Raw genomic sequence first — 21,789 nt, forward strand, 5'->3', positions numbered from 1 at the left:
GACACTTTGATAATAACGCTCCCTGGCAGACCGGCAAAGTAATGACCATATCTGGGAACGGCGCACAATGCAAGGTCGCGCCGAGGCAATCGCCGGCGTGAAGGCCCCGCCGTCCGTGTCCCATTTAAGCGATGGCGATGGGTAAGGGGGGGGGGAACGGTAGCGGTCGTTTACCCATAACGCAACGCAAGTTCACCATTGGACAACATGTGATGATGTGTGAGTTTTATAGCTTTAATGCTGTTGGAATGAACACGATATTGCGCTATTATCCAGGAATAGAAAGTAGAATCCACTCACCACCTCCCCCTCCGAGTAGACTGGAGTTGGCTGAAAGTAAAAGGAAAAATACACATTAGATTGTTGTGTACAAATACAGAATGATTGAAGAAAAGAAACGAAGAATATACAGTCAGGGCAAAGAATAAATATATACACTCAGAGACTCCCAATTAATAGATAACTAGGGAAAAATAATTGCAGCGGTAGTGAATATATGTGTGTGTGTGTGTGTGTGTGTGTGTGTGTGTGTGTGTGTGTGTGTGTGTGTGTGTGTGTGTGTGTGTGTGTGTTTCCTCATGAATTTTTTTGTAACACTGTGGTGTTTGTCAGAAGTCGCAAGTTTAATGCATACGCATTCTAAATTACTCTGACTATCTTTGGGGTTGAGTTCAGGGGCGACATTTTGAAGCGAATGTTTCTAATTTAATTGGAAGTAGTTATGGAGGAGTCAGTAATTCCTGCGTCAGTTATTCTGACCTGGCAGTTCTCTGTCTTGGCAGTGTCTCAGTGTAAAACAGGCGGCCCATTAAAAACAATTACAGTGTCGTTGAGTCTTAGACACTCGCACGCATACAAAATATGTACCAGATAAAACAAAGCGTCTCATCCCAGGCCCAGACGAAGCTTGCCGCATTATAAAAAGGCATGCAGACCGAATGGGAGATTGAGGCGAGGGCATTAAGTAACGATGTTCCAAGAGGCAAAGTCACCTGCGTGACAAATAGGATTTTTTATTTTTCTTAAAGGAAAAAAAAAATAAAACTAGAACAGGACGTGCTGTTTTTATCTGCAGTGGGCTGCGGGGACAATTAAGTCTGACAAACCCAGAGATTATAGCCTGAATTTGCTTCATCCTTTCAACTGGCTCTCCTATACTAGTTATTCTTTTCACCACCACCACCACGTGGAATCTATTTGGTGTTCCACGGGGAGCACGGAAAAAACACGGGGATTATTATGAAGAGCCGAGTCGAAAACGATGTCAGTTCGAGACCCGACTGCCTCGGAAGACGCAGCGAGAAAGGCTTAGAGGCCGTTTACAGACGTCCTGTTGTTCGGAACACTTTCAGACGGGCATGAAGACAGTCGACGCAATCGATGGAGGAAGGGGGGAGAGAGCCGCACGGTGTCTTTAATGATGTTTCAACGCCATCGACCACGGCATTATCAGCCAACGCTATTCATCCACACTTGATTCCCTGGAGGACGCCAAATCAGGGTTGAAGCAGACCCAGTGTGTATGTGTGTCTGTGTGTGTGTGTGTGTGTGTGTGTTTGTGTGTGTGTGTGTAAGTGTGTGTGAGTGCACATGCGTGTGTCTATGGTGCGTATCTACAGTCGTTTGTACATTTGTGTGTGTGTGTGTGTGTGTGTGCGTGCCTGCGTGCCTGCGTACATGCGTCTGTGCGTCTTTGTATATGTCTGCACATGTGCGCGAGCCATGCCAACAATCATCCAACGTGTGGTTAAAAACAAAGTACGAAAAAAAAAGAAAAAGGTGCCAATTAGGTGATGCCTCATTCCTTGTGATTCGGGTTCTCAAAAGGAGCTTCACGAGGTCGGCCGCTTCCCTCCGTCTCATCCCCGGCCCCATTAGCGCCGCCGCTGCCGCCCTGTTGTCACGGCACGGAACGCACAAGAGTGGGCGCCCGCCGCCACACAAGGGGACGCCGCTTCAGCGGCGGAATGTCGCGTTTCATCGAGGGCTTTTAACGCGCACGGCGGGCCCCGGCACACGCAGACAAAGGGGCCCCGGCGCAAACAAGAGCGCTCACTTCACCGGCGTGTTTACAATAGCACCTTTCCAGGTTTTTCCCGGGGATGAATGAGTTGTTTGCGCTTTTCAAGCCGCAGTTTGCTCAGCGTTTGCAATCTGTCAGCCATCTCCATCGGCGGCGGTGCAGGCGGGGCTCAGGGAAAAAGGAAACGCATGCAGCCCTGGAAGAGTCTGCTAGCTCTGGGTCGGGGGGGGGAGACGCGGTGCTCATTATTTTTTAAAGTGAATAAATGTAGCAAAACGGAAAAGCACACTCTCCCGCAAACACCCCAAAAAACCACTCTTTTTCTGTTTCAATAAACGAGCCGCTGACAACACAAGGTTGGAAGCGAAACCCGCTCTCGCTCTCTTGCTGTGAGAGACTCTGCCAAGGGGGCTGTGTGGAGGGGCAGGGCTCATTGTAGTGACTCAACCAGCTGCAACCTCCAACAGGCCGTCCCCCCCGCCCGGCCAGCGCCTCCCAGGTGAGGCAGCCTCCACTACCCGTGCTGGAGGCTCAGCGAGCGTCCTCCCACTTTCCCTCTATCGCCGCGCCACTGGAAGGCGCTGGGGTTTAATTATCTGACACTCTGCAGATACCTGAGGGGGCCGAGTCATTAGCCCCCCACCCAATCAGGTGCGGGTGAGGCGCACGCTAATCAGCTTGACGCCCGGTCTTTGTGTGGGGAGTAACGAGGGCATGTGTGTGTGTGTGTGTGTGTGTGTGTGTGTGCGTTTGTGTGTGTATGCTCTAACCATGTGACCACGTCATGCTGGAGGGTTGGAGGGGGAGGAGGGAGTGTTATCAGCAGTTGCCTCAGCGGTGGTTTTGATGTGTGTGTGTCAGTGTGTGTGCGTCAGTCGGAGTGCGGTTGTCAATGTGTCAGTGGGTCTGAGAGAGTATTGCCGACGTGCTCTCTAATCCTTCTACCGCCTCCGTCACCACCACCACCTCCACCTCCACCACAAAAACTTCTGAGGAACCTCCTTCACACACGGCGCTGCGTCTCGACGTGTGTGCGGTTGGAAACCGTCTCTGTGCGTTGGAAGTCATTGAAGTCGTATTAGCGGGGAATGCCATGAGAGCGGAGAGAGTCTGCTCAGAGCTGTTTGTGTGCCTTCACCACCCCTTCCCCCCCACCACCACCACCACCGCCCAACCCCTTGAGCGCTTGCTTACTCGATTATTTCATAATATCTCTGAGAGCGTTCATCCTTCATCACGTTATCGTCGGGGGTGCAACGCAGAGACGCTGCGACTTGCGTGGCGCGGAATATCATTTACCTACGGAGTCGCTAAACCCAGCCTCCAGAAACCCCACACCGGGGGAGACGTTACTGTCTCTCCGTGGATGGGGCGCGCGTGCACACACACACACACACACACACACACACACACACACACACACACACACACACACACACACACACTATCTCCCAAAGCAAGCAGGAAGAGACAAGAGATAGGAAAGGCACCATCCAACATCCAATCTCTAGCAGCATTAGTCTGGTGGCACGCTAACAGTTCACGCGCCGGGACTTGCCTGCAAAGCACTTTAATTATCTCGGGGAAAAGAATTAAAACAGGAATCCATATTTGACCACATCCACACTGTAATGCATATTTTATGTGGTGTTGTATTAATTATAAAGTAGCTCTTCCCACTGTTTGCGCGCGCCCCGGGCACAGTACGGCTGTGTTGTAATGGATCAACACGTTCTCGGCCCGTCGTAGAGTCGTTAGACCGCAATTAGTGTTATCGGAGCATCGCTGCCTTTTCTTCCACCGGGGCTCGAGTGCTCGCGCTTACGGGTAGACTTTTCAAAATGTCTGATTAGCACCAGTTTTTTTTTTGGGGGGGGGGGGGGGGGGCGGATCTTTGTCAACTAGGAGACGCCGGAAGAGAGAGTGATAAAAGGCATCCTGGAACATGGCGTGCTGCCAGCCACCCCTCAGGGAGCCATTTTGCTTTTTTACTATACATATTTTATATTCTTTCAAGGGCAAAACAATCACATCAGCCGCAGCAAAACACCTCAGGAATCCCGTGCCGTTGCGGCGCTTATTTATTTATTTACTTTTATTCCTTTACTCACCATTTTTTATTTTATTGTCATTTATTGTGTACAGTTCTTTTTTATAGATTTATCTGATGCTGCAGTAAAAAAAGACAAGGCAAGGCGGCGGCCAGCCGGACGGACGTTGGCTCCACACAGACGGTGACTTTGGGCTGAGGAGGACTGCCTCTGCCAGCCGTCCCAGAGGTAACCACAGAGCAGGTCGTAAATCTCGGCGGAAGCGGTCCCCTGGCTGCCTGCGGGGAGAGCTGGCAGGTCATTAGCAAGCGTTGAGCCACGCCGTTAGGCTGCTCCGTCTCACACATGCCTGCACTGTCACTGTGGGGAGGAACACCCACTTCCTGTCTGCCCTTTCAACCCCGCCCGCCCCCCCCCCTCCCCACCCACCCGCCCCGGGTTTACCTCATACATCCCCGCAGACAATACACGGCGTGAGGTGGAGAACCCTGGCGTGGGTTTTACCACCGCCAGCGGATATCGATAATGGAGGCTGGGGCAGGTCGTGCTAGCGGATTAGCATACCGCTACGGCTGGGCCGGACCCAGACGTAAACACTGAGTTGGAAATGATTTATCCCCTCTCTCTATCTCCGTCTCCGTTGCTCTCTCTCTCCCTTCCGTCCCTCTCTCTCCCTCAGCTCCAATGGTATGTATGCAAAACGGACATGAAGATGCTCTATTGTGGTAGACTGTATATGTCTGTGTCTGTGTGTGTGTGTGTGTGCGTCTGTCTGTGTGTATACGGTGTTATGTGTTATGGGGGTTTGTGAGCTGGTTGACGGAGAGAAGAAGAGTCGGAGGGTGTGTGTGTGGGGGGGGGGAAGCAAGCCAGGACCAGGGGGTCATTGCAGCGGAAGCACTAGAGCAAATCCACACAACCCCGGAGAGAGGGGGATGCAGCACTGTCTACCTCCTGCTCACACATGAGCGTGCCTGCACCCTTTTAATATGCGCCATTGGTGACATGCTCCCCCTAACCTCATCCACCTTTCACTGGGAGTCACTAAGCTCTGGTGTTAATAGAAGAGTATTGTGGGGACTGGTGGACTATGGAAAGGGGCACCGAGCGCACAGTAAAAACCTCACGATAACAAGTGTTGAATGGTGGTCCGAGCTGCCCTCTCGGTTTTTGAAATACTTGCCATTTTTCAAAGTAACAAAGGCCGGCACTGCTACAACATAAGGGCAGTGGTCGAGGGGGAATTCTTAGGGCACTTTAGTTGTGTTCTCGAGTAAATATATCACAGTCAAATTAATTGTGATAGTGACAGTCTGCACTTGGATAGCGAGTTCGATAGCTGCTCCAGCTCCTTTAGATCAGCAAATTTCATTACTGCCGTACACTGCTGCTTTTAAAACCATCACCTCGCCGTCGTTCAGGAAGAAGGGTTCAGATGGATGCCAGGGCAAAGCTAACTGCACAGGATGAGGGAAGTGAAGGCACACAGTAGGGCTACCATTTAGAGACATTATACACTGTTGGAGTGGTTTTGATATGCCGGCAGTTACTATATATAGACACACACACACACACACAGACACAGCTCTTATACATACAACAATATTTTCCCTCCAATAGGTGTGACTAAAGTCTTAACTCGTGTTTTGGCCAAATTGTGATATCTTACCTAACTCTACTCTCCTAACGCTGCTGATTCACTGTGCCTCATTGGCTAGATCCTAAGCCAATCAGGGTGCTTTTTACATTCCATTATCACTATCTCCCTAAGTCATCTATTTGCTGCGTTTTTATGCTAAGTACAAGATGAACCTTAAAATAAGACTTAGGCAATTATGAGGCTAACAATGTGTGGAATTGTTTTGATGTTTGCTAGACAAGTAGGTTTTGGTTTGAGTGTCCACAGGATAAACTGTGTGGAGTGAGACTGAGACCGATGAAGAGCCTCCTCTTCCCACCTTCCCCTTCTTTGGCTCAACAATAAACCTTAATGTAAACCCCGCTTATGACTAAAGAGCGAGTGCATTATGAGTAACTACACACAAAACACACACGCACACGCACACGCACACACACACACACACACACACACACACACAAACGGACATACACTATAGAATACAGTATACTATGTGCATACAGATACGCGCGTCATCCCAGCGATAAATCAGCCACGGGGAGGGCGGGGGGGCCTAGTAAAGAGAGGCGGAGTTTCTCTGGCGTTGGTGCCGCTCAGTGTCAAATCGATGCAATTCTCCCGGTTAACGGTAGCGACTTCACCGGCTGCGGAAAAACACATATATAGAAGAAGCCCAACTTCAATAACTCAACGTTTATGGGGTACGAGGAGGGGAGGCAAGGCGGGGGGGGGGAAGCCAAGACCACACTGCTTCTTATTTGTGGACCATTAAAAATGCAGGCCAGCCTGATAATTCTGTGTGGCGGGTCAGTACTTTATGGCCTCTTGTGTTCCACAGGGCGGGGTGGGGGTGGGGCTGGAGGGGGTGAGACTTCCCCAATGGCTACTCCACTCCGGTGTCAGCGTCATAACACACACTCCCCCGCTATCTCGCCCCTCCTGCGAGTCTCCCACACTGTAAATCTCCATGAGGTAGGGCAGCAGAAACAGCCCCCCACTCCTCTCCCTCCCTTCCTCCCTCCCTCGCCTCTCTCTCCCCCCCACTCTCTAGAAACTGCAACTTAAGGTCCAGAGGACATAAAACCCAGTCCCCAGAGGGGATCGCTATAGGTGCCGTTTGGATCCCTATATTTGTACTTCCATATGAGGCAAAAACAGGCAACAGCAACTCTGAAGTAGCTCCTACTCTTGGCTTCAAGCCAGGACGCCATTTTACGAGAGTCCGCAAAAATGATGCTGAAAATGACTATTGATAACCGATTGGTGATCGGCCGATTATTTAGTCGATGAAGAAACACTTTCGCCCAAAGACACTTCCAGGGAAGGTACATAAAGGATGCATACAGATGAGTGATTAAGGAGCAGGTAGGGGTTATGAGCATATAATGGTAGGTCTTCTGCCTAAAGGGGCTTGCAAGTGGACTGGGGACTGCAAACCCAGAACCTTTCGCCTGGGGGTCAAATCCCTCACAAGTCACTACAATTTGTTAACTACTTAGTACATATTTGGTTTGCCTGGGCTTGGACCTGATCAGATCATCTATTAACGGTGTGTGGAGCCATGTCTACCATGCTATCAGCAAACAGATAGCGGAACGTCAACGACTTCTTGACCCCGACTTAACGCCCGGGAAAACATTGCATGGCAAACAATCTGAATACTTTCCCCCAGTGAAGACCACCCCCTTTATATGCTGGCCGCCATACGGCTGGCTGCCGTGATACACGTCGACACGTGGATAACGACATGTCGGGGCATCGGCGTGGATGAGACGAGGGGCGCTGATTAATTCCTATATGTATTAATATCGTGGAGGCCTGGTTGGGCCGAGTTAGAACGGGCCCGGGCGCGTCTGGATGTGTGAAGATGACAACGGAACAAGGGTGTCACAGTGATTAATCCCTTGTGCTCTGCAGGCCCTGTCACCTTCATAACAAAGCAACAATACCAGCCGCCACAGACAGCCTCACACATCTATTGTTGTAATTACCTGACCTTCAAATCCACATTAATGAGCCAGCCCGATGAGGCCCCCCACATACACACACTCGCCCACACACACACTTGCACACGTGGACGCACGCACACATACACACATCGAACACACAGACACAGACACACACACTCGCACACCAAACACACACACACACACACTCTCTCTTTCATCACTTGGCTTAGCTTATCTCTTCCAAGGTCACCTTCCAAAAATGCACTGTTCTCGCTCAGGAACTCACGGCTAGCCCCCCCCCCCCTCATAAATATACATCTACCTGCATCTGGTCGACCCCGCCTAATTCTAGGACTGGGAGGGGGCTTAGAGAAATGACAAGACAATAATAGATAAATAAAGAAATAACTCAGGCTGTCATGGCCAATGTGGGCCATGTAAATCTGTAGTTCCTCCAGCGGCGTTTTGCGCCGAGCGTTTGAGGTGGGGGGACCGGTTTCTCACCATGTAGTTATTTAACGAATGTGTTCTAAACTTAAAGGGACAGCTTATTAACAAAAATCAAACACAAAGTGTCAAGGATACAAGAGCAGCAGCATAACAGTTGTTGCAGCAGGGTTCATTAGATGAAACTCTGTCGCCAAATTCCCAAAACTTTTTGCTTTCTTTATTATAGTTCTTTATCACAAATGTGATGTGTTGTCATAGCCGAAAAGTGTCCTTGTACCATAAAATACTCCAGTGCCTTTGTGAAAACACGAGAAGGAGTAAAATAAAAAACAAGGTCCTATATAAACGAAACGAGTGAAACTAATTAGCATCACGCAGTGGGGAAACAAAATTAAGGTCTGTCACATTTCCTGCCATTAGTACCCCAACACAGCGAATCTACAACAACAGCCATCAAGACGCAAAACACTGTTATTCTAACAGACGAGTCCCTAAATGTGCTAAAAGAGCTGCCTGGAAATCTTTTTTTAACACCACCGCAACACTCAAAACAGTCACCATCACCATCTGAAGAAAAGTCTGAAGATAATAGGTGAACCGCACTTCAAAAGAACGTCAGCCTGGCTCTCATTGGGGTTTAAAGCCAGGAACTTTCCACTACCGTTGGTTTTTTCGCCGGCTTTTCAGATTCTATCGGCCCCAGCGTTAATGCAGGCCATGTCCTGCCGGTGGCGAGGCCTAGGGGGTGTGGCAATGGATGCCCTGCCTGGTTCCTCAGGGCTGTCAAGGTCCCCTGCCCCAGAATAGTTAGGCGCCGGGCAGCAAGGCAGTCCCTCCCCAGATCCAATAATCACAAAATGGATTGGATTTTTCCACATGGAGGAGCATCACAGATGGAGACAGAGCGGGGTTTGGGCTTAAAATGTGACCGGGTCTTTCTCTTAAAGCATTAGCTTTAAAAAGTCCTCTGAAATAACAGTTTCAGAACCTGACCGAGAGAGAGAGTCAAAGACTACAAAGTGCAGGGGTGCAAAGTGGAAGACCATTACATCCAAAGACAAATGCATTGTCTCGTCTTTTTTTAACAACTAAATGCATTTGGACTTCTCTTACTTCCTCTGCTAAATGCACTTACACAGCACTTAAGAGGAGTCTATTCCCACCATGGTGTGTATTTAATCACGGCGGTGTTAGCATTAAGGTGATATGTGCTGAGTTCTCTGGCTCCCGGCGCTCCCTACCCCCCGGTCCCGGGCCTATACCCGTAACAGACAAACTCAGAATCCACACGGTATAACACAATTAAAAAAGGGGGTGCCACCTGCAAGAATTCAGCCGGATACATCGCACAAGCCCGCAAAGTAATTTCAGAAGTTATGCTCGTCGCTCTATCTTGGAGCGAATCTTTTGTCACCGAAGCCTTCGGGAGGAGAGACCCCCAGAAACGTATGGAAAACAAAAGCCAGACACCCACCGCTTCTGTGGCAGAGGGAGAGGCGGAATCGACGGAGCCGCAGTAACAGTGTGCTGCTTGAGCGAGTCGCTGCCACGTTAACCGCAGGGTATTTCAAACATGATATTAAACACTAGAGAGAACCATTAGCAGCAGTCGTGGGGGGCCTTCCAATAACACATCGCTGCACCGGGGGCAGAGAAGAAAACGCCATTAAAAAAGACGTCGAAAAAGTGGAGTCTAAAGGAAAATGTTTTTCCAAGTCTAGGAAATGAAAATGTTTTTCCCAGTCTAGACCGCTCGATATGCAAGTGTACACAACGAGGGTTCGTATGCACAACAACGATAGGCAGACGCAGCTCAGTTAAAGAGCTTACTTCATAAATAATCATACACCTGCATTAATATTAACAATGTTTGTAATCGCTTGGATCCTAATGCACTATCTTCCCTTTGAAAGAGTTCGTCATTACGTCAACTTTGAAGTGGAGACAAACAGATTTTTGCACCTCAAAGACCCCCTTCCCCTAACTGCACCGCCGCCCGTTTACCATAATAGCCCAAAGTGGAGTGTGTGTGCATGCACAGGCTGCGTCTCCTTTAAACATGTCTATTAGTGTTGCACAAGGATGTGTGTATTCATTAACATACATTTCAAAAGGAATTCACTCAAGGCTGTGGACTGATACATTTAACACAGCACGGCATGGGAATGCATTACGCAACTAAATATTGAACAACCACGGGCACGTTTTCAGCTTTACTCGCTGACTAGCGTCCTTGTGTTTGTGTTTGCCTGTTCAAGGTTCCCCCGTTCTACCTTGATGATACAGTAGAAGATGGGAATCGATGTGAGCAGTGTGCTCATCTACAATAGGAGCCCCGTTCCACAGCAGCAGCAGCAGCAGATGTGATGTTCTGAGCCATTGAGCAACATCGCTGCTATAGAGTCAGCGTGCGACCCGACATTTACTTCAGCTCAAACAAGCATGTGTTTTCTTAGTGACTCAATCTGTGCATTCATGCAGATGCATAAGAGGACAAACTTTTTTTTTTTTTGTCATATTCTGCTCTGTATTTTCCGTTGTGTTTATCCTGTGGTGGAAGGTGTTGAAAAAGGGTAAAAATCTGCAGCATCAACAAAACAGCAGCGAATTCTGCTTGCAGACATCGCGTTGTCAGGCCACTTTCGAAAGCGGTTGAATAGCAGAAAGCCTTTCCATAGTGTTTACATTTCAGTGAGATCCTCCCAACCCTTTACCCAATCGCGCCGATGTGATTACCTCCACGTCTTTCTTCGGGAGTAATTTGTTTATGTCAATTTAATTGTTGCGAGCCGTCACACTGTTTCACATCAGGTGTGTAACGATAAAGCGGTGCTGTCTGAGGCCCTCAATCAGCTTGTTGTTTGTCATTGTACACATCCTACGACTATCTCACCTCGCTCAATTATTCCATTAGAAGGATCCCCCTCGTGAACGAGGAGTGCGATGGCGAAAGCAGCCTGCGTATTACCAAAGCGTTTAAAAAAATTGCAAGTTGGAGTAAACAGCTAAAACAGAAAAATAAACAGAGAAAACCCAAATTTGGGGGTGGCGGTGTATCGATGTGATCGATAGCAAGAGCTACTGAGGGGAGAGCTAGCCTAGGGCATGGATCAACTACAGCAGTGATTGTGGAAACAAACTCACTTTGGTAATTCCGGAGCCTGCATCACGGCTTGATGTAGCATATGTAACAGGCTAGCATCTAAACACGTCGTTTCAGCACACAGCCTCACGCTGGCATTGCTAGGATATACTCGTCGTTTGTTTAGATAGAAAGTCTGAAAAGGTTCAAGACAACAAAGAGCTTTTCCCACTGATGTGTAGATGAAAAGGAGGTCTACCACAAAGAAATAACACATAGGGCCAGCCGTGAAGGAAATAAAGAGCTCACATCAAAGCCCAGTTTTAACAATGACGCCGTTTCTTTATCAAACCTCTGTCAGGATTACGTTTTGAGGGAACAAGGAGCTATCGCCCTTGAAATCAGAACTTTGCTTCAAGCTCAATGAGGAGGAAGGAGGGAGGAGAAGACATGATGGTTTCCTTCACTTCGGTTCTTCCAAAAAGACCGCCATTCAAACACCAAAACATCTAGAAAGTAGCTCAATATCCTGGAAGTCAGTCTGGAGTTCTCAAGGTCCCTACTCTTGCAATTTCAATGAGCTTTGGACCGCATGGTGTTATGATGTTTCCTGTGAAGTCCTTTGGCAAGTAACCGTGTTAAAAGGGCTCCACAAATCAAAAGGGACTTGACTATAGGAATGGCTGTCTCTCTCTGTCCCTTTATTTCTGTACACTTCTCACTCTGGCCAAAGGCAGCGTAATAAGAACAGGAAGGCAGGTCATTTTTTTTAATAAAGAGGAAAATAAATGAGTACACATTAGCGCAGTCCGATGCCCTTGTTGGGCCATTTCCTGTCGACATCACGCTAAAGTGTTCCCATGGTTACTGGGTGTGGAGTTTTCGGTAAGTAAGTCCCTGTCTACCCTACACATTAGGCTAATTGAGACATCTGGCAGGATGAGAGGAGGCCATTAGTATGTGCTGAAAAGACAGCAGATATGGAGAGAGGATGGAGACAACAAACAGGAAGGACAGTGGTGGAATGAAAGGAGACCATTTTTTGTGTTTAATCAACTTCTACACTATACTACTTTTATTACTATATAAGTAGTAAAAATCTGAAAGCATCTGTCCCTGGTCTTCTCAATACTATGAATTTCTAGAGAGCCGATGGAAGTTAGTAAATTCCTCCAACCAACAGGGTCAAAGGGCGAGCGCACTGGCTCCGGCAACCAATACAAAGCCAGCACACAACGCCCGTCCTAAACACCCCTTTCAATACCCGGGCGCCTTTCAGAAGCCTTCCACTTTTAGACGTATCTTTCTTACCGGGACGAGAGCGGCGCCTTGTAATAACCTCGCATCCCAAGGACACGTCATTTGAAATGCATTGGCTTCCTCCCTGTGGCGACGTATCCTTTCCCCCGCAGAATTAACCTCTGTTGGCCTCTCCTGTCACTAGCCAACCGGGGGAGTAGGAGCTCGGACAGGTCGCTGTTACCGACGCAAAAACACAACACCACACAAGACAGAAGACGATGACAACATCAGACAAAAAATAACATCCATTTCCTCCACGTGTTGTATTATATTCTTTGTCAATGAAGATCTGAGAAATCTTTGTGGGGCGCCATGAAAGGAAAAGGGAAGGTCAGGATGACCGCTATTAGGGGATGTTTTGCTCTCTACACGGCGAAGTAATCTCTTAATGCGGTCTTGTCAAAGGAGTGGAGGTGACATGTGAACACACTGAAGTCGCAGATGGCTCAATGCATATGGGATGTGATTAAACTGTAATTGAATCGGGACGTAGAGATGGATTCAGGGGCTAAACGGCATAGGCAGCAGGGACAGTGGTAGTCTAGGGTTAATGGCTAGTCGGTATCAGTCGGTCCAGGTGCATCATGGGATGCCTGCCACAGCCTTGTAAAATGTCAACAAAAATGTCAAAATGTTTTTTTATGAGTAGAACAAAAGCTTACGCAAAGGATTTTGATTACTGAACATAGATTTCTCTGTCTACATTCAAACTTAATTGATTTACTGTCTTGAACAGCAAGACAGAAAAAAAAATGGACTCCTGAGATTGAGGAAATGCAAGACTACAGATCCTCTCAATCCTTTTAATTAAATGCTGAGAGCGGGAGATCTATTCAGAGCATAATAACAATCCTCTCCACGCTAAATTCAGATTTGGCATCAGATTAGGCTCTTTGAGCTTTTTGCCCTGAATACACCCAGAGAATGTGACACAGTGTGGATTAAGGCAGCGCCCCAACGCAGCACAGAAACTTTGTGAGAATCTGTGGAAGTTCTAATTACCGAGCAGTCGACAGTAAAAGCAAAAGCCCTTCTCTCCTGGTGCTCTCACCACATTCATCATTTATGAGGCCGGACTGCAGTTTTGCTCTCAAAAGTGTTTAATTGGTTTATCTCTCGCTCTTGCTACAACCCCACTAAACCACCAGCACCACGTACGTGCACAGAAACATGGCCACCGGTCAGAACCTCAGCAAGCCAGTAACAAGGCGGGTTGGACAACGTTTGGCAAAATAATATTTTGCAGGAAAGCTTTCTGGGTGAGTGCCTGCGTGAGCCTTGCACTTTGGTAATGGGCCTCTTAAAAACACGCTGATAAGCGTTGGTTATTTAGCTGCTCGCGGCCTCCTCACGCCCTGGTGTTAACCACGTTAGTCCGCATTCTCCTGCTCCATATTTCAGAGCAAGGGCAGATACATCTTGATTGTGTCATCAGCAGCTGCCAGCTTGACTTATTAAATAAACTCGGTGTGGCAAAATAAGCATTATTGGTGCTGCGGGCGCTGGCAGTTAAATCATATTTACGAATGTGCCAAAAAGGAAAGCGACTGTCTCTTCTTGGACGCCCGTGCCGGTGGATGCGCTTTAAACGCTCGCTTCCCATCTGTGCTGCAATCAATTCGGAGGCTATCGGTAGTAGGAGTGAGAGCCTGTCGACGGCACCGACTCCGACTGTAGACCCGCGAGCAAAACCTGCACGGATCCACACCCCCCACATCCCCCCCAACACCCCTCCACCCCACGCCTCCACAGATCCTGTGTGATACCGTTGATAAACACAAGGCTTTAGCAGTGTAGCAGATTAGATCAGTGGTTAGCCCTGCCACCGCCACATCACACAGTAAGAGCCTTGTGTTCGGCCTGACACGGCAGTTCTGTAAAGGGATAGACACATAGGGAGGGGGTGGTGGTGAACGAAAAGATGGAAAGATGAGGAAAGAATGCAGAAGTAGGGCAGGGCAAGGGGGATGGGGTTGACAGCGAGTCAAGTAGATCCAGACCGCAGACAGCAGAGGCGGAAACTCAAGAGCAATGCAAGTAGTGCCGGATTAACCTCCACACTTAAGTGAAATGGATCGGCCGAAGATCATTGGCCTTCTGGGCAGTGTTTCCCTCCACTGGTAGAGCGGTAGTTAGCTGGGGCCGGCTAGCGCACATACCTCCATGTCGTAAAGGTCTGGCCTGGGCAACTCCTGCACTAATGGGATCAGATGTCCCTGCTATTTCTATTTATTTCTTTATTTGTTTCCGATGGAGCAAGAGGCTCGCTGTAACCTCGGCTCTGATGAACCCTGCTCAGAACGGCCGACCCGTGATACAATTTAAGGTCATAAACGCATCGCCGTCTTGGCAGTCTCCCGCAGTCTCCTCGGGGCAACTGCGGCACGGACTGAGCTGCTCCGTAGAACAACCTGGCCGCCCCCCACCGCGCCTGGACCCCGCTCCCAGACCGAAAGAGGCACTGCATTCATTCCTCAATTTGGGCCTAATTAAGTTTGAATCGAGTGGCAGCCTCGTGTCAATCAGGGCGGCCGCTCAGATTGCAGATCCGTAATCTCCAGCGGCGGCGGTATGCCTCTGGGGGGATATTCCACTCCGATATAAATAAAGGGATTGTCTTCTGAAAATATACGATATTTCACTGTTGGCCGGGCTCCAGGGTTGGGTTACGGCCGTACAGTCTAGACAGGACGGGGGGGCCGCATGGTGCACTAAGAGAGAAGGAGGAACACTTAAAGGAGAGGGGCAGTCAGTAAACATGAGGACGGTGGGGGGGGGGGGGGTGGGTTTAAATACTTGAACAACAAAACGACGTTGGCATTGTGTTTGTTCGAGTCACGCAGGCACACATCCAGAACAAAAGACACAAAGACCCAAACAAACACACAGATAAACACACAAGCACACATCACATAGACACACAGCAGATGAAACAAACACAATGAAGGAAGCAAACAGGCGGCGAGTAAACGCTGCATTCTAAAGGGCCCTCTCTGCGGGCCCCCCCCCCCCCGTCATTGAGGCCGTCCAGCTTGGCCAATCCTCCGGGCGGGAGGCTGATTACGGCGGTGGGACGATGCTGCCTGGATGCTAACCGCACAGCCCAGAGACACGCGCCGCAGAAGCCGCGGGGGGGCCCCGGGTCGGTGACTGGTGTCCCCCTCCTCCACTAATGGAATCGATGATCTCTCTCCGTTTCCCAATTAAAAGAAGAAACGGCCCCCGGAACAGCTGTAAAGGCAAGCGCTTACCGCCGTTGATGTCACAATTCTCCTTTAAAAGAGCAGCATCTGCTGAGGCCCCGGAACAGGTTGTGTGCATCCGAGCCGGGGAACAGCGGGCCCCGTGCACCGCTGCCCATCTGGGCTTTATGGGCGCGAGCGGCCAGCGCCGTCCCCCACTGCCCCCCCACGTGTCCCCCCCGTCCCAGCGCTCCATTCAAGGCAACCTAACAGCTCCTAAAGGTGTCTTTAACGGGGGGGGGGGGATAACGCGTGCATCACAGGCAGAGGCTAAGTCGTTCGCCTTTTAACGACGTCGACTCATTAGGACGGTGACTGTGAGCGGGAATAACCAATGACTTCCTGCTATTAACTACCGCATGTAGGTGCGTGCATGGACGCAGGCCGCACCAGGCCTGATCTAATAACGCGCCGGGCTGATCCGATTTGCTGTTGGCCTGAACTCAGCATTGCAGCGTTGTAAGCAAACGGTCCGGAGATCCCACGGAAACACACCGTGGCTGCTCCCTCTGCTACGAGAGCACAGGAAGGAGAGGGGCAGGCCGCCAGGAAATGGGCTGCCTCGTGAGGAAAACAGTGATTTATTTAGGATGAACAAGGAAGGATGTTCACTTTTGACAATGTGATCAGAAGGAGCGCCAGACATCGGTTAGGCTCAGGGACACACTTCTCTATCGCTCCACTTCTCTACTTCTCTCTTTGCCCATCCATTTTTTTCTTGCCACTGCACGTCCGAGGGTTCTTTTTTGGATACTTTGATACGCGTAGATACTTAATGCGTCCATTGTTTTGTTTTGCTGTTTTCTGAAGATCTGCAGTTGCGTGCGGCGAGACTGCTTCTCATCCAATTAGAAAGAGTACCCAAGCACAGACAGACACAATACGTGCACACACGTAGAAAGACAAACACACAGGAAAGCAGACAGACAACAAACAGGAAAGCATACAGACATATAATATTGAGTTTTCACTCAAGTGAAAATCTATTTCAACTAGAACGTCTATTGGCATTATGTCCCACCACAGATTTTGATAGATCAATATTCATTTTGCTAATCAAAAGAAAGGCATAATTAAATAAGTGTTTTCACTTGTATTTTTCGCCTGGTTTTTGCAAGGCTTTAAAGACAGCTACAATTATTTAATATGTTCGACACATATTCAGGATTTCGCTAATCCTTTCTTATATATTGCCACGTATAAATATATAATTTCAAGTATATTATTCATAGCATACTCAATTCAATAAGGAATGATACCCCAAAATCACAAAGGGAAATGATAGAACAGATAGGTCAATGTCTTCAAAAAATTATACTTTACACCAACTGTAAACATCAACCTCTTTACACCTAAAAACAACAGTTATTTTTCACTGGGTGAGACCCATAACAAACTTGACTCTGTTTAGCATTAGAATCAGGTGGATCAGAGAGAGACTCGACAAAGAAGTTGTGTTGCTGGGCCTAATTAACGGCTAGACAAGACATCAGCTCCCGCATTTCCCCGACTCTGTGCAACGTTATCGCAGGCGAGATGTGTCATCGACGCAGACCTCCTGCAGCAGCAGCTCAATTATTTCCATAGAGATTAATTGCTTCCGAAAATCATGATGACAATGTGGAAAAGTAGGACAACAAAGCACGCTGGTTTATTTCCCCCGTTTCATCGGCTTGTCCGGTTAGATGTTGAATGTATTAGGAGACAGGAAGTCTTTTATATCCCATAAAGACATTCACACATTCATCATTACCCGGAGATATGAATATTAAAAATGGGCCTAAACACAACAGACATAAATATAAACGTCATTTTGTCAAACATGTAAAGGCAATGTGTTTATCTATTGCCTGAGGGAAATAGAGAACCATCCCTATTGGTGTGGGTTCCATTGGGACAAAATCTAAACGTATATTTAACATTAAGGAATGCAAAAAAGGGAACATGGAAACGTTGATTTATGACAGTCTTTAACTTATGATGACTTTATTTGGTACAAATGCGTAGTAGGAGGCTATTCATTCAAGGTATACAACTTTGAATAAACAGTTGTAAAATCCCAGACCAATCATACGTTAATGTTTTGATCCGATTCCATTTTATTGTCAAGGAATTCTTCCGCCTAGTGTTACATCATTAGCTGTATGTGTTTTATTTCTAATTTGTCTGGTGAAATGGCTTGCCACTCTTGCCATAACATCCAAATTAGATTTTCCTTTGCCAGAGTAACATGGTGAACTGATTATATTCCTGCTTCCTTTCATATAGGGCTGGGATTATAATATCATATCAAGTACCACCGGTTAAAGGAATTACATTGCACATCGTAAGAGATACGCAAATGGTTATTGACATAATTTGGTTGATGTTCTCGTCTCATGGAAACGGGTTGTGTTTGTTTCCACGGTGACGCATGACCCAAGATGAATGACTTCCGAATAAGGCAATTGGCATCATCAAAAACCATCTCTACTGGTTATTCCCTGCTATTCCTCCTGCGCGCTGATCCTGTAATGATTGCTACTACGGGGCCCCTGTGCTACGCCGAGTGTATGTGGCACGGCTACCAGCTAGTAATGAAATAAAAAATGGCCCTGTCATAGTATTTCAATTAATTGCGTGTCTGTTTCTGCAGGCCACCTGTGCAGTCAGCCCGGCTTATTTACCTACTGATTACATTACGCAAACACGCTACGGGCCACGATGTGAAGTGGGCACAACAGGATGTTTACAATACGACTAGGCTACAGTGTTTACAGCTGGGCTCGTTCCCAAGTACCCCTTCAACTCAAGATGAAGAAGTGACCGGTGTTGGACAGAAGCGCTCACCAGATCACTAAAGCATGTAGCGATGATCCTGGTAATAAGAGTCATAGAGCAGAAGTTTGACAAGTTACAATGACTAAGTTAATGGTTATTAGGGCTGGGTATCGCCACTGGTTTCCCAAAACGGTTCAATTCTGATTCACAAGGTCTTTAATCTTTTATTCGATATTGATTTGATTAGAGATATTTCAGTTGCCATACCAATTTTACTTCAATGCGAAATTGATTCTTACATAACAAATGCTGTCAATTGGACAAGAAACCCTCTCACCTGGTGCATTATAAAGCAAATGAATGTTTACATTAAGAATTGAGCCCAAAGCAGTTACATAAATGTACTTTCTATCAAACTGTGCATTATAAACAACTTTAAATTTTAACCAGGCAGCCAGTGTAAATAATTGTATGCAGTTCGAGAAGTGAGCTAGTAGTATTTCAACCTGGATAACAACAAGCCGACCACCATCACACCCGAAGAGTGCATAGCACACCGTGGATCATAGCATAGCCTTAACAAATGAATGGCCCCATTGTTCTCCATCAGCTGTGCTCCTCCCCCCCCCCCCCCCTTTAAGGAGTATCATTTTGCAAAGAGCAGAGATGCCCGATAATCCAATTTTAAGGAAACAAAAACTCTTTACTCCAGAGGAGTGGCAGCATGTACTGTACTCCACTTTTTATTTTCACCACGATTAAGATAACCATCCATCCAAATGAGACCGAATCCGATGGGATGTGATGAAGGAACTGCAGAGACAGACAGACTTCCAGAACATCAGCAACCAACAGGACAGCAACTAACCCTTAGATAGAGGAAGGAAAGTTGTGCGAGCCGGTTTTTGCAGGACTTAATCCCTCTTTACCAGATTAGTTCAGAGGAAGTCTGGCCTCCATCCAAAACAATATAAATGTGTTGTGGTAAATTTGAATTAAGGATGTAATGAGTCTTTGAAAGCTCTAGACTTTCTGCTGTAACAAACTCCAAGTCCATAGTTTTGGTATTTTCGTTCTTGGAGGAATCCAACGTTGGCTAACATAGTAAAATCTTTAAAAAGACTAATAATACAACCACAACCACTAATAAGAAAACCACCAGACTCATGGGTTTAGAGGCAAGGTACTTTTACACAAAATAATAATTCTAACTAAAGTTAACTACATCTGAAGTCATCCAATGAAAATAATAATATATATATATATATATATATATATATATATATATATATGCGTGTTCGTACCACAAGAACCAGAACTTATATCACAATACAGCTGCAGAATGTGAATCATAGGCCTCCGTTATAGGAACTTTACACGTTTAATGGTCTCCTTAATAATGACCCGGCTACCAGAATACTTTTGGAGAACTAGTTGAGATACATGCACAGGCCGCCTCATCACAATTTGTCTGGGTCTTTGCTCTGGAGGATTAGAAACCCTTAAGATGGTGGTATTAGAGTTTTACAGCCCAGTAGCCTAAGACGTAACGCTATTGAAAGCTGTGCATTTTCCTAAAAAGAGCAATGGTGCCTTCATTAGCCTCTAAAGGGAAGGCAGGAATGAGCCTTAGCTAATGATGCAGCCCTGGGTCTACACACAGCAGGAAGGAAAAAGCCCAGCTGCTTGAATGAACAAGTGCTAGCCTGGGAACAGGGAGAGGATTAGACCGCTGGATCGGGAAGATTCAACTTGCTTGCCGAGCTAGAACAGTCGGCCGTGCTGTCTTTTTCCTCTGCTAGTGTCCGCAGAGACAATAGGCTTAGTCCTCCCTCCCCGGTTCTCCAGGCCCGGGGGTTATGATCACAAACCCATTACTAATGCATGGCCATCACACTTTAGCAACAGCAATTTACTGATTGCCATCAGTTCGGGCTGTTGAGACAGTGCCCTGAGCCGCTGCCGCCGCCGCTCTGCAGAGATTTGAAGCGATGTGATTGGTCTGCCCCGGCGAGTGAGAACCAAAACGCTAAGACAATCCCTAATCCGTGCGGGTGACAGGCAGATACAGTGAAATGAAGTGAGAAGAGGGAATAAATGAAGGAGACTGAAGGCCAGTCAGTGTGAAGGAGGAGGAAGTCTGTGATGGTCTGAAGTGCCTCGGCAGATTTAAAGAAACGAAACGGGTTTGGTTTTAAAAATGCACTCTGGCGTGGCGCTTAATGCAAATCTCCCCGACGCCCGCCCTTTGACCCCCGGGGGCCATGGGAGGAGTACTTATAGTGTGCACAGGGATTCCGCCACGGATGCCAATTAGATGGCTTCACAATACATAACGCAACGGGGTTAAACAAAGGCCCCGGTTGCTCTGCATGCATCGCGGCGCCCAGCCGTTGCCACGGTAAATACAGTGCGAAAGGTGACCGTAGATTTCAGCAGAGAATCTCGACAACGCCTTCATGGCAGCTACCGTGTTTCAGCCTAGGAAACTGTAGATAACAGTGGAGGGGAAGGGGATGGTTTATGAGCACAAGGGGAGTACATTTGACTGAGTACATACGAAAAGTCACGTTAGCCTTTTGAAGATGAGAGCCTCTCCGCCCTCAAAGGTTGCATTCATTACCCAGTGTCTCTCTATTTGCCCTGACCGCGTCTTATCTCTGGGCAGCCTCGTCTTCCACGAGAGGAGCCGCGCTCGCCAGGTGCTCTGCATTCCAATAAAAGCATGCAGCGGTTTAAGATAATGCCCTGCATGTTCCACATGCGATAAACCCCAGGCAAGAGTGAGACACATGTAGGCGCCAAACAGTAAAGCTGTAACATCGCAGTGATAAAAGGGGGCTTCAACCAAACGCAGCGCAGTAAATAAAAGCCCGGAAAAGCTGTGAATTAAGGATGCGTTTTTCTGAAAAGCAATGCATAAAATTGGGAGAGGGAAGTAAGATATAGCTATTCATCCAGGTCATCATGACAACTCGCAATAAAACTGCCTTGTAAATTATTAGTTAGGTGGGTGTTGAGGAGGCTGGTACGATTGCTATGGTTGCAACGTCATAATGGTGAGAAAATTGCAACCGAACATACATATCTTTATTGTGGTTGTTGTTGTTATTTTAATCCAAGCTGGCCAAGCAGGTAGAGGCTCCAGGTGGAATAAATTGTGATCTTGCTATATGATACCGCTACCTGCAAGATTAAAATCCATTCCCACCACAGCTGCTGGGATAGTAAGTGCTTCACACCACTGGAACATGCCAGTTATACGGGGGTTATTTCTGCGCATCTCAGGCG

The 21,789-nt window shown here is 47.6% G+C and overlaps 1 protein-coding gene across 2 annotated transcripts in view; it reads right to left on the minus strand.

Moving 5' to 3' along the window:
* Positions 1 to 21,789, minus strand: part of macrod2 (mono-ADP ribosylhydrolase 2) — a 403,152-nt gene that overhangs the window by 289,743 nt on the left and 91,620 nt on the right. For both annotated transcript variants that reach the window (XM_079730230.1, XM_079730229.1), the window contains exon 4: positions 301 to 330. In XM_079730230.1, the coding sequence (XP_079586356.1) occupies positions 301 to 330 (30 nt within the window). The remainder of the gene's footprint in view (positions 1 to 300; positions 331 to 21,789) is intronic.

This window comes from Pollachius pollachius, assembly GCF_949987615.1.
Source record: "Pollachius pollachius genome assembly, chromosome: 2".
Lineage (NCBI taxonomy): Eukaryota > Metazoa > Chordata > Actinopteri > Gadiformes > Gadidae > Pollachius > Pollachius pollachius.